At 39.3% G+C, this 13,152-nt stretch overlaps 1 protein-coding gene across 1 annotated transcript in view; it reads right to left on the bottom strand.

The window, feature by feature from the left end:
• Positions 1-1,632: 1,632 nt before the first annotated feature.
• The window catches only part of LOC106959508 (X-linked interleukin-1 receptor accessory protein-like 2), a 73,592-nt gene continuing 62,072 nt past the window's right edge, over positions 1,633-13,152 (bottom strand). Inside the window, exon 5 of the mRNA XM_015052128.1 lies at positions 1,633-1,796. Coding sequence (XP_014907614.1) covers positions 1,648-1,796 — 149 coding nt within the window. The 3' untranslated portion in view covers positions 1,633-1,647. The remainder of the gene's footprint in view (positions 1,797-13,152) is intronic.

Raw genomic sequence — 13,152 nt, forward strand, 5'->3', positions numbered from 1 at the left:
CTGGCAATCATCAGCGTAACAATGAAATGAAATCCCATGTTTCCTGAGGACAGAACCCAGAGGCAGTAAATACAGAGAGAAAAGCAGTGGGCCCAGAATTGAACCCTGTGGGACACCATAAGGCATTGAAGCAGCAGATGATTCAGAGTCTCTAATATTCACAGAAAATGTTCTGTCCTCCAGGTAAGACCGGAACCATTTAAGAACATTGCCACCAATACCTGCAATATGCTGTAATCGCGATATTAAAATGTCGTGGTCTACTGTATCAAAGGCAGCAGTTAGGTTAAGTAAAATCAGAACATGATTACCAGAATCACATGTAAGGAGGATGTCATTAAAAACTCTTATTAAAGCAGATTCTGTGCTATGAAGAGTTTTAAAATCTGAGTGAAAAACCTCCAGAATGCCATTGTCATCTAAAACCTTTCAGCTGACAGTACACAATTTTTTCTAAAACCTTAGAAAGAAAAGGCAGCTTGGAAATAGGCCGATAATTAGCCAGAACAGTTTGATCAAGGCCAGGATTTTTAAGCAGTGGTTGCACTACTGCATGTTTAAAACTAGCAGGGACCACACCTGAGGACAGACTGCTATTTATAATTGCATGAACAGGCTGGCCTATGCTGGATAAAATATTTTCAAAAAGTCGTGGAGGGACAGGATCACGGGGGGAACCTGATGGTTTAATGTGGCCAACCACGTCCTCTAAAAGTGAGACAGTCACAGGCTCAAACTGAGTGAAAGCAGCAGAGCAAGGGACCGAAACAGAGGGGTCAGAGTCACGAGCTGTGATAAGAGCCCTGGTAAAACCAACCTTTTCAATAAAGAAACAGAAAATTATCACACATGTCAGGAGAAGCTTCCAAACAGGCATTCTGTGGAATATTAAGCACAGAGTCAATGGTGTTAAATAAAACACGTGGGTTATGACTGTTTGAGAAAATATTTGTCAAATATTCCCTTTTGGCCAAGAGGGACAAAATGAAGAAGAGACGAGGTCCGAATACTGAGCCCTGAGGTACCACACATAGCAGGTGGAGCCAAGACCAAACCTCTACACTCTTAAAAACATTCATCTAGAATGGATGGGTATTTATGCAATCACTAAAAATCAACATTATTTTGTAGAAATCAGTTTTCTGATTGATGTTAAAGATATTTTTTTTTTGTAATTTGTTGTCAATAAAAGCTTTTATTGATCTATGATTTATTGGTCTAGGGGAAAACCATCGAAAAGGGTTGAATACGTTTCATAATCACAGTGACCCTGATCCCCTCAGTATCACACCTTGGCTATAGTTCACTATGATCTCTGGAGATTAATTCCACCTACATTTCAAACCAACAAAATACATCCATATAAACAGTTTCACACGCCGTCCTGATTGTTGTTTTTGTCCAGGTCCCGGCTGACCCGACTTGCCTCTTCACATTTCTTCCACTAAATCACCTTGAGACTTCTGCCACCCCCTTCCTTCATGACCTCATTATTAGAAGCTCCTGGAAAAGCTGATGTACTCACATACAGCACTTAGAAATATTTCAGCCCGACGCTCCGCTCAGTTCGTAAAGGGCACAGTTATTATTGCAGCATCATGACACGGTACTACTCCCTCTTTTTATGAACCGCTGATAAATCAATTGTTAAGTTATAATTTTGCACCAAAGATTTTCTTCCAAAACTGAAGGCGGCACAAAGTGAAAAGGTTCCTCCTTACCGGGCGTGACTTCTATCACAGTGTCTTGTCTCTCTGGAGGGAAAAGGACTTTGGGAGGTTGAGTCGTCTGCAGCGCTGAAAGAGACCAAGAGGACAGGTGATTGATACGAGTGTGCAACAGTTTCAGGCTAATGGGGTTTCAATATTCAAATCTTATGAAAATAACATTCTTCTTTACATATTTATTAAACCTTTAGCCACATAAAAACCCATCAAGATCAAGACTTTGTTCACAAGGGGTGATCTGGCCAAGAAAGGCAACAACACACACCTTGACAGACAAGACAAGTAGAAAGGAATAACATTTAATGTATTTCTGATGTCTATTTTAGTTATAAATGACAGTAAAGTGAAGAATTGTGACAAAAATACAATGATAATAATCATAAAACAGACCAGGACTGGCATGATACATTTTGCTGGACGATAAACTGTCCCAGACATTATTGCGATAAACAATAATATTGTTGTTTCGAGACCATTTCAAGTCGCATAATGGTAATGGAACAGTAACGCAAGAAAAATTCTCAAGACTCAAAACAATGTAAATTGGCAAGAAATTTGACACAAAACATAAACGATACAACAATTACCCACTCCTAATTAAAATACCTTTAAGTTCGTAGGTTGTTGCATGAAAAAAATGTGAAAAGGTTCAAAAAATATTTAACACTTTTGCAAGACACTTGATGTTTAAGAATGAGAGGTGAACTTTTTTAATCAGCTGGTGCGTAGCTGACGTATGGTGATGATAAATGTAGAGGCAGAAATGGGCTGCGTTGTGTTTTAGGTTCAGCCTTTTTTGCTCGACACTTTTGAATTTACAGACAGCTGGCAGGAAGCAGCTTTGTCAGGTGCTGGAGTATTTACTGAGAGATTCAATATTTAACCCAAGGACATTCTGACATGTCGGATAGGATCAACCCGACAAGCAGAAATATATCTATAGAAAGGAAATAACTATGTTCAATAGAAATATCTGAATTTGTGGCCGTGGGAAGCAACGAGATGCAGCAGTTTGGATCCACAACAAGCCGAATAATTGTTGCTCAAATGGAGGATTCTGTTGTTTTTGTCTTAATTTGATAACAATTAGGTTTTTATGTCAGAGTAGAGAGTTCTCTCTCTCTCGCTTCTTAAACGTTGACTTTCAGTTAAACTTCAGTTTCTCGTTTTTGGATGAAACACCCTTTATGAGACTTTTATGATGTGACATGAAGGCACACGGAGGATTGCATTATTCTTCTTTTCCCTTCCATCCTCTTCCCAGGTAACCCTCTCCATCTCTCTATCTCCCTGACAAGATTGATGGTTTCATTTGCATTCTGAAAGTTACGCCGTGCCCTTTTAAGATTAATGAGACAACCCTTCACCTATAGCCCCCCCCCCACCCCCCACTGTCCCAGCACTCCACCTACCGCCATGTTCTCCTTGCTTTGTCACCATTTCCTCATCGCTTTTGTTCCACGTACCCAGTGCATTGAAACAGAACTTAAAATAAACAAATCAATAAATACTACGTATTTTGATGACGTATTGTAACGTCAAATTCAACATGCCTTAAAATGTAAGTGTCTTAGTTGTAGTCTTTGGTTTACTTTACATTCTTTTTATTTGCGCTTTTACAAAGTAACATGATTGTTACTCAAAAAATGTTCATGTCGGATAATATGTCCAGGTTGGAACGTGAATACTTTTTAAAGTTACACATTATATATATATATATATATATATATATATATATATATATATACACAAAAAGCAAATGCAAGAGTTTGGGACTTTTTGTTAACCCATACTACCATCTGAATGTGAGAAGGTGGGCAGCAATCACATGATATTGACAAGATAGGTTTTCACTTCTGGCTGCCAGCATCATAAAAACGGCTGTAATTTTTACTGGAGTTAAAAATCACAGCCTGCTGCTGGTTTGATTTTACATCCATGCTTGCATGTGAGTGGCTAGACTGTCAGTGTTATAAAGGTTCACCAAGATCTGAAGTAAACAGTTTTAGGAAGATAACTTAATTGCAGTAAAACTTTTGTGAGTTTGTTCACGACTGAATACTGCGTATGATGATTGGACAAGCTGCTGTTGCTGTGCTCAACTTTTGCAACAAGATTTATTGACATCAACGTGTTAATTTGAAAAGACCAACCGGCAAAAATAGGTTTTTCAGGTAAAAATAATCAGCTGTAAATGGGACATTGACCAACTTTAAGCCCATGAAGAGTGCTAACAAAATAAAATGGAGGAAAATAAGAGACTGATTGTTCACAAGGCTGCTGTTTACCGTCAATGAAAGTATGATATAGATACTGTGAAAGAACAGTAAACTTCTGGCGTCTATAGCTGCCAGTAGGTTTTTTTTTTTTTTTTACCGTTCTTTCAGAAAAACAGTAAAAACAAAAAAGGAAAAAAAACAAAATCTGGTGTCTGTAGACACCAGTATTTTACTGGAAATTTCAGCTTTTCAATCCTGTTGGAAAAACCAATTGAAAAAAACACGGGCAGCCTTCACAGAGGCGGTCTGTGTGGAGTTTCCATGTTCTCCCTGTGTTTGCATGGGTTTTCTCCGGGTGCTCCGGTTTCCCCCCACATCTCCCAAAACATGTCGGTCAGGTCAGTTGGTCACTGTAAATTGCCCCAAAAGAGTTTGAGAAACTCCAAACATATTATTTTGAGTTTATTTGTTAAACTTGTAAAATGAGTTGAATTAGCCGTTAGCCCTTTTCTCTCTGCTGTTTGAGTGGAAGCCGGACCAACACTCGGCGAATTGATTTAAGAATTAAAGTTTCTTCTTTTAATAGTAATGATTTCTGTTTATTTTCACTGTACTTGTGCTTTTATGGTTTGTCCTTTAGTTTACCTTTTCTACTCACTTCTCATATTAAATTGCACTGAATTGTAGCTTGTTACACTTTTTAAATCTGCATTTTAAAAAAGATTAGCAAAAGGATCAAGCAGGTTTTTTAGGGCGGCTGTGGCTCTGAGGGTAGAGTGGTCGTCTTGTGACCAGAAGGTCCAGGATGCAATTTAACATGAAAACCGTGTAGAAAAGGGAAAAAAGAAGAACAATCCATGAACGTATGAAAATAGAGAACTTAATCAGAAATCATTTCCATTACAGGAGGAAATCGATTCTTAGATGAATACTTTGTGTTGTTGAGCTTATGTGGTGTCTGCTTGTAAAAAAAAGAGGAAAAAAAAAAACTGAAATAATTCAGTTTTTTTTATTAAACCAGCTTAAAAAAAGCTGGTTAAAGCTGTTTAGGATGTTACTTATAGGTTTTGTTTGTCAACCTGGGTTTAATTCCCAGTCCTGGGGAATCTGCTGCATGTCACTCCCTTCTCCCTCCCCCCAATTTCCTCTTCAACCAATAACGGCCTAAAAACTTTATTAGAACCTAAAAAACTTTATTAGAACCTAAAAATTTTTTTAAAAACAACTAAAAAATACATTTCACTTCACAAGTGGACCAAAAGTCAGAATATGCTCACCACCACATTGTGCTCGATTCCTCATGTTAAAAAACAACTTTCTTCCACTCTCTCATTTTCTTTCTTTCTTGGTTACTAAATATACACACATACACATCCCCCCCATGGGCTGCCACCTTATCATGGTAGGGGGGGGTTTGAGCATCCCACTGATCCTGGGAGTTATGCTGTCGGGGCTTCATGCCTCTGGTAAGGCCACCCGATGCAGACGGGTCCTAGGTGAGGAACCAGACCTTGTGCAGCCCAAAGATCCCTTATGATGAATACGACCACACTCTAAGAAATAATCCTGTAAATTTACAGTCAAATACTGGCAGCTATAGACGCCAGTCGTTTACTGTAAATGCACAGTAGCTGTACCGTAATTAATCCTGATGGTTAATGGCGATGCGTTGACATGGCAGAATCCAAAATAATGCCAGTGTTTCTGTGACTTGGTCAAGGTGTCGCCTCATTTCAGTTATTTGACTGTAATGACGGATAATTAAGATTTCCATTTTGTCGCAGTCACTGACGACAACTTTCGATATTCAGAAGATCTGAAGGAAGAATGCAGCTGAATGTCATCAGCAGAGAAATTATGAGACGTGAAAATTTACTTCTTATTTGGCCAAAAAGGAAAATATAAAAAAGAAAGAGAACAGGTCCTAATACTGAGCCCTGAGGTATCCCACATAGCAGGTGGAGCCAAGATTAAAACTCTACACTCTTAAGAAAACTCTATTATAGAAAGAATTGATATTTATGCAATCACTAAAAATCATCATTATTTTGTAGAAATCAGTTTTCTGATTGTTGTTTTGAAGCTCATCAGCCATTTTGTTGTAGTTATTGGAAGATATTTACATTTGATAAACCAAACTTTTGAGTTCTAAATTTGGCCTTTACAGAGTTTTGATTGGCTGTTGTTCAATCTTTCAATGACTTTTATGCAAAATCGCAAGCTGTTGATGCAGATGGATTCATTTAAATAATTTATTAATTTATGTTGGCCTATTAGGTGGATATTTTCACAAACAAAATCCTAAAAAAAGTGTTTAGGTAAAACAAATTATTCCTCATCCATTAATCAAGTTTTTTTTTTCATTTATTTGAATTCTACAGGAAACAAAACCACAAACGTTCCAGAATTACTCCAGTCATGTTGGAGTGTCTGTATGTATTATTTCTGGTTTGTTCTTTTTTTAACTTTATCTCATGAGTTTTTCAGATGCTTCCCTGAATGTTTGAACATTTGCTCCCTCTGGTTTTGGATGCTGGGCAGCCGGAAGGATTTTTGCTCTCACTTTTTTTTTTTTCGCTTTCGGACCGTTACGATGTGTAACCGTGGCAACAAGGTTACCTGTTTTACAACTGGGAGCAGCTGGCTAGCATCTCAAAAGCTCAAATAATACCTGAACTATGATCTCAAATCCTGGAGGAAAACGGTTCAGATTTAAAGCAAGGCTGACTGCTACCAGATCACCTTCCTTCCAGCAACATCTCCGTCCACAACGACTTTTTAAATAAATACCTGATGAGATATAACATTCAATTTCTCTTTGTGATGAAGTTGTTGTTTTTTTAAACTGAATTTAAACATAATAAACTCACCCCACCTTCACTGCCAATGGTGCAATGACACAAATCCCTTTTCTGACTAATTTGCTCATTTCACTAAAATCTAGCAGGTTTGGTTTACTGGTGAGCAGACAAAAAACAGTGGAGAAAGACATTTATTTTTTAATATAAAAAACAAAAAACAAAATGACAATTCTTGGCCCTCGTGGCATAAAGTTTGATGTAGTCATTTAAAATTATTGTGACTGAAAACATATTTTCACTTTGTAAACAATCATCCTGACCAGACTGAATTGTTTCGATGTCGTGTTGCTCCATTGAACGTGGAGTTTCACATAAAGTTTGACCTCTCCTGGTCCGTGTCCTTCCTCCCAGCCCGCCTCATCAGGTCAGTTGGAGCGATAATCACAGACGGTAAAAGTTTGTCCAAGCGCTTATCTCCCTCCGCAGTTATTACAGGGGATGGAAATCTGGTATTTTTGTGAACTTCAAGGTGCCTCAGAGTGCGAGAGCCAACACGTCGTCGGATATTAAAGAAATGTGTGTGTGCGTGGAAAGTTTCGATTGTTGGAAAGTCATTTGAGTAACCCCCTCTGTGACTTAAGGAGACTTTGATGCTATCTGAATCATCCTGATCTGATCATTTCAAGCTCACCAGGTGCCGTGGGTAGATTAAAGCAAACCCTGTCTTATACTTTCCCATGCTGATCTAAGGAGAGTGGCTCTGTCAAACCACTTTTTTTTTTAATGCTATCCGAGTTTAAATTTTACTTCCATAGAAATATCTGTTGCATTTGCAGCATTTGCCCTCATTTAAACACCGGGGATCTGCTTTTTTCACTTTCACATTCCTTAAAAAAAATTTTTTTTGACCACTTTTAACCTACCTGTTTATTTGATTACCATCACACTGAAGTCAGTCTGTTCATTCATTCCAACACCTGCTCTGAAATTGTTCTGTTGTTAAGATAACAGATAACAAAACTACTAGCATTCCTTCATCTAAAACAATGAAGGCGTCATCAGGGTTGGAAAATAAAAGTCTCACCAAAAACAAAGAAGAAAACGGCAAAAGTTTGGCTCGACTGTCAGTGCTAGAATACTCTTCGGAAAGATCTAGAGCTCCAGGAATCTGCAACTCACCGTCCACAGCAGATTTGCGAGAGATCAATTGGCTTAATGCGACCCTGGAGTAAATATTAAGGTGAAAGATGCATAATACGCTTTGTATCAGAGACACCATCTGCTGCGGAGCAGGACCACAGAGGAACGACGCCTCAACGGCAGGAGAAGTACTCCCCCTTGCACTGTACATTAAGCTTGATGATTACCAGCATAAATTAAAAATGAAGGGCTATGAAGGGAGCAGAGAGCGCTACAAGCATCAACTTTTGATGAGTTTGGACGTGATGGGCGCCAAGTGTACACATTTACCTGACGAGAACTTCTAGACTGGTTTATGTGGGAGGGCTTTCCAAGGAAAGAGTCAAATACCCAAATGTTCAGCTTGACGAATAAGGAGGCAATTTTAGTTGAGGAAAATACCCTCAATACTAAAATGTTGCCTGCATTAAAAATGCATGTTCAAGTGGGAAAATTGGGCAAAAATATATATGTGAAGAAATCCAAACAGCCCCGGTTGTTCAGAGTTTAAAATGTAACTCAGAAGTCGTGACTTGTGTTCGGTGTGAACAAAAAGCCGCTGGAAGAAAAGCGACCAACGTTTCCAGCTGACTCCGTGGTCAAACAGGAGTCGAGATGGAAAGGTTTAATGGTCTGGTGAGTTCAAACTTATAGAGATAAAACACTGAAAGCAGGAGGCACGTTCAAGACTTTAGACAGCAGAAACAGTGTGAAGCAACCCAGAGTTTATAGGGTTGGTAATGACTGAATGATGAAAGTTTTGTGTCGCAAGTTGAACAAATTTCTTTAGAACAAAAAAGCTCATAACAGTGAAAAATAAATAAGACCTTTGAATATGTCCGGTCAACGTCAATCTTTCTTAACCTAAGCGCAGCAGTCTGAAGAAACTAAAGAGAGATTGGGGGAAATTCAAAAATCGACACACTATCCTCATACAGCCACGTCCTCACTGCACCTTACCTAAGTTTCTAAGTATCTGATGGAGCGTTCCGGATTGTGGCCTGTTGTAAATACTTTGTCACCGTATCTTCTTGTGACTCTGGTAGACTACTAGACATTAGGAACTGATGAGTTACACAACGCAAACATGATGGAGAAGGAAAAACATCCTTAAGCTAGCGTTTCAAACCTAAAAACAACAAAGGTTACAAACATAAAGTCTTTCACCAGAGGTAACGGGTGTGCTAACTTACATGTCTCTGAAGGTTGGAGAGAAGCCGAACAAAGACTACGCAGATGCAGAAAAGATGCAGCCAAGATTGAAATCCCCTCATGATGATTGGATGTTTTTGTCTTAAATAATGCATTATGCTAGCTGTATCATGCCAACTGTGAAATAGCCTCTTTTTGTACTGTGAGGGAGAGGAAACGTGTCAGTCTGGCAGAGCATTGTTCAGGTGCCTATGAATACAAGCTCATATTTAAAAAAAAAAAAAAAAAAAAACCTCATTGTATCAAACAGAAATGCCATTAATCCTGTAAGAGCAATCTGAGGCTGCTGATGAGTGTCAATGAAAAAAAAAAAGCTAAACGTTCCTCAAAGTATCAAATTGACCCCAGAGTTCTTTTACCGTGTTGCTGGCTAAAAGACCCCCAGAGCTAGCTCTGTAATGACATGGGGGAGATTTCAAAAGGATGTGAAAAGAAAAGGACACGACTGAAAGGGAAAAAAACACTGAGAACTGGAGACTGAGGGACACAACGAGCCACATGTGGACACACACGATTTGCATCCTTCAGGAGCACAGCTTGTATCAGCAACGTTTCGGGCTTCAGCTGGAAGAAATACTGTGTGGTTTCTGAGTCTAATTAGTCGATTCAAATAAAGGAAGGGGACTCTTACCTAACCGCTGCTGGTCCCACTGACAGGACGGACGGAAACTTGATTTATTTCCATCGCGGGGGCCGGAGGGGCCCAAACTACCCATAGAGATTTAGCTAATTATCTCTGCGCTACCTGTGGACGACTGAGCTCTCCCAGAGAGCTACCGTTTTCTCAGTGAAGAGTAAAAATCTGTCAAGACTGAATCAGAAACACAACTGAAGAGTTTCTACTCAAAAGAGACAGGAGTAATAATTAAAAGTACGTTTAAAACTAATACAGAACCACTAAGTAACATTTCAGCCTAATCCTCTACATGACTGCTTCTTCCCACTCAGCCGTTGGCTCTCAAAATGCAGTAGATGCTTCAAGGACGGTGCTTTGGTTGACTTTAGTGTTGATAAGGTGAAATTTTGATATCAATGATTTGAAAAGTATAAATGAATGAAATGAGATGAAGACCTAATAAAAACTAACAGGCAAAAACATCAACTGGCCAAACAATGACCTTTGTTTCATCAAACCTCCAGGTACAAGGTCAGAACCGCAAATAAACTTTTTTATCTTCATTTGTCTATCACTAAGTGGTATATGCAAGGCTGACTTTAAGGGTGTGTGGTTTGTTTGACACGGTGCAGTGTGAAATTGAAGCAGACTATCAGGTGAGAACCTGCTGTCTTCTTGGGCGCAACTTCCTTCTTCACAAAATGTAGCTGGAGCAGCTACAGATTTTAGCTATTGCAGGATTCCTCTTTTGTCTCTGGCATTTCTCCTTGTAATGCTGGAATGCCCTGCTCTAAAAATCGCTTCCTGGTTTTGGAGCCGTCTCTGGCCCGCTTGAATTGTCATATGCATTTGAACCGCACCAGAATTCACCTTAATCGAAATAAGTTTTTAGGCGAACCAGAGTTTGCTGTTTTGATCCGCTTTAGAGTTTGATTGCACATTCACACCTTCCCAAACTAATTATACTTTCTTGGTAAAGAAACTAGAGTTTGATTAAAGTGGACTAAACAGGACTGATGTGAAGGCACCTTAACTGGAAACAACAAACTAAACCATCAACAAGTCATATCAAAACAGAAACAAAGAATGCTAATGTAAGCCTAACAAAACAATGAAATTTAGTAATAATTTGACACCTTGTCAAGACATTATAATAGCTTTCTAAACTAAATTCACCCGAGTTGGATGACCATACCAAGACTGACAATTTTCTGTAACGAAAATTAACAGCAGAAACAGCATTATCTGTTTGATGAAACAAAGATGTTTGACCAGTTAATATCATTTTTATTAGGTCTAAAACGCATTTAATTCATTTATATTCACTTTGAAATCACCACTGGTGAGTGACCACCACATTTAATACGGATTAAATTTGTTAGGTTACTTTATGACAGTGGGGCCCCAAGTGGGTCCTGGAGGGCCGATGATCCTGCATGTTTTAGTTTTCTACCTGGTTGTAGTAACAACCTTTTCAGCATGTCAATGTTCTTCTTAGGCCTTCTAATGAGCCATCATCCAGGTGCGTTAAACCAGGGAGAGAACTAAAACATGCAGGATGCCGGCCCTCCAGGACCCACTTTGGGCCCCGCTGCTTTACGACTCCAGACGTTTCGAGCAAGTTCAATTATTAAATTGAACTCATGAATTGGCCAAAAATTGGAATCTGTTCTCTGAAACAAAAACTCCAGTCTGAGACAATCCGTAGCTAAAACCCCCTTTTTTTAAACCTCAGCTGTTCCCTGACCTCAATGCCATCCTACTGACTTTGAGCTCTTGCTACTTCAGGTGACCTTGACCTTCAGAAGATCCTTGTACAACTTCTCATGGAGGATGTTGATTACGATGACAAATGAATGCAGAGAACAAAATGTGAGGTCCTTCCCTCTCCCTGTTGGCGTGTGTGGAGCTGCATCTGTTGAGAGGTGATAAGACCTTTAATAATGAGCTTGTTCATTCCGTCATCAGTCAATGCACTGTCACTGTCAGCCATATTCATTAATGCATTTTTCATTTCTACACGGCGGCATTAACAGCACCGGAGGTAGGGGGAGAAATGAACAACGAAAATGATTGAACAGGGTTGGGACAGTGACAAACCCCCCCTCCTCTTTACATCCACACACACACAGAGTCGCTAAGCCATGTATTGATATAGCACCTTCATCTTTTGCACTCACACCTTTGTCTTCCTTCATTAGATTGCAAAATCATTGAATTAAATATCACTTTCCGGAGAGAAGAGCTTGTCACTTTGCTGATGCATTGGAAACATCTTTCTCATATGCCTTCCCATTGAATTTCATTTGTCTTGTTCACATGAAAAAGCACTTTAGATCAGTGTGAATCCTTCCCTTCCCCCCACGGCGTGATGTTGTGATTTGCTGCAATTTGTTGCTTTGGAGAAAAGAAAAAAAAAAAAAAACGGGGTTAAAAGAAGAAAACAAGACAACGACTCTCTGTCAAACAAATACACACAAATGCAGAACTAATGAGGACAGAGTTTGGCTGCCGGAGAACAAAGTAAAGCCGATCACACTCATAAGCAGGAAGCAGAACACGCAGGCACGCCCTTCCTGATCGATGGGCTCGCATCAACCTCCCTGTGGTTGCTTGTTATTCAAAAACAGGAGCCGCTCTCGCAGAATCTTTCATCTGTCACCCTTACGTATTTGTCTGCAAGTTCATAAAAGAATGTGTGAGGAGAATAGAAGAAGTTAGGAGGAAATCTCACTGTGTCATAAGAAAAGGAGATTCTTTTCTTATCACGTAAGTCTAATAAGAAAAGAATCTAGTGATCCGTCAGCAGCGATGGAAAAGCCAGCACTCTGTTTGGCCTTAAATAAGGAGAAAAATTCATGCAGAGAATTAGTCTCTGAAATTCGCCACGTTAATATGTCAAATAGGATGTTCAAAAGTTCTTTTGTTCAGAAGCACAAAGACCAAAAAGCTACTGTCTTTGCTAAATGGTGTGAACATTGTCAGTGCTCCAGGTAATCCATCAACTTAAAATTTAGAGTGACTTCTCTTCTAACCTGGATCAGTTGATGTCTGGGAAAACTTATCTACAGAGTTTCCCCCAGTGTAGAAAAAGCCTGGTGGGCTACCAGGCTTTTCTTGGTCCCCCTGCAGGCTAAGCATTATGTCTTTAAGGTTTTTTATACACCAGTAACAGTGGCTGCAACCTTTAACAACTGATCCAACACGCCGTTATTCAGTAGTGTTGCTCCTCATTCATTCTTGGTTATGCTATGTATTTGTCTAGAGAAAAATGCCACTACATTTTGTCCCCTTGGTTTTCAACTCACAACAGAGCTTATATAGTTCTGTCATAAAGGGAGCCAAGATGTTTAATAAGAATCCAGATTTAAAAAAAACAACAACAATGCTCATTCACA

This window comes from Poecilia latipinna, unplaced genomic scaffold, assembly GCF_001443285.1.
Source record: "Poecilia latipinna isolate Pla-1442-1.1 unplaced genomic scaffold, P_latipinna-1.0 Scaffold1088, whole genome shotgun sequence".
Lineage (NCBI taxonomy): Eukaryota > Metazoa > Chordata > Actinopteri > Cyprinodontiformes > Poeciliidae > Poecilia > Poecilia latipinna.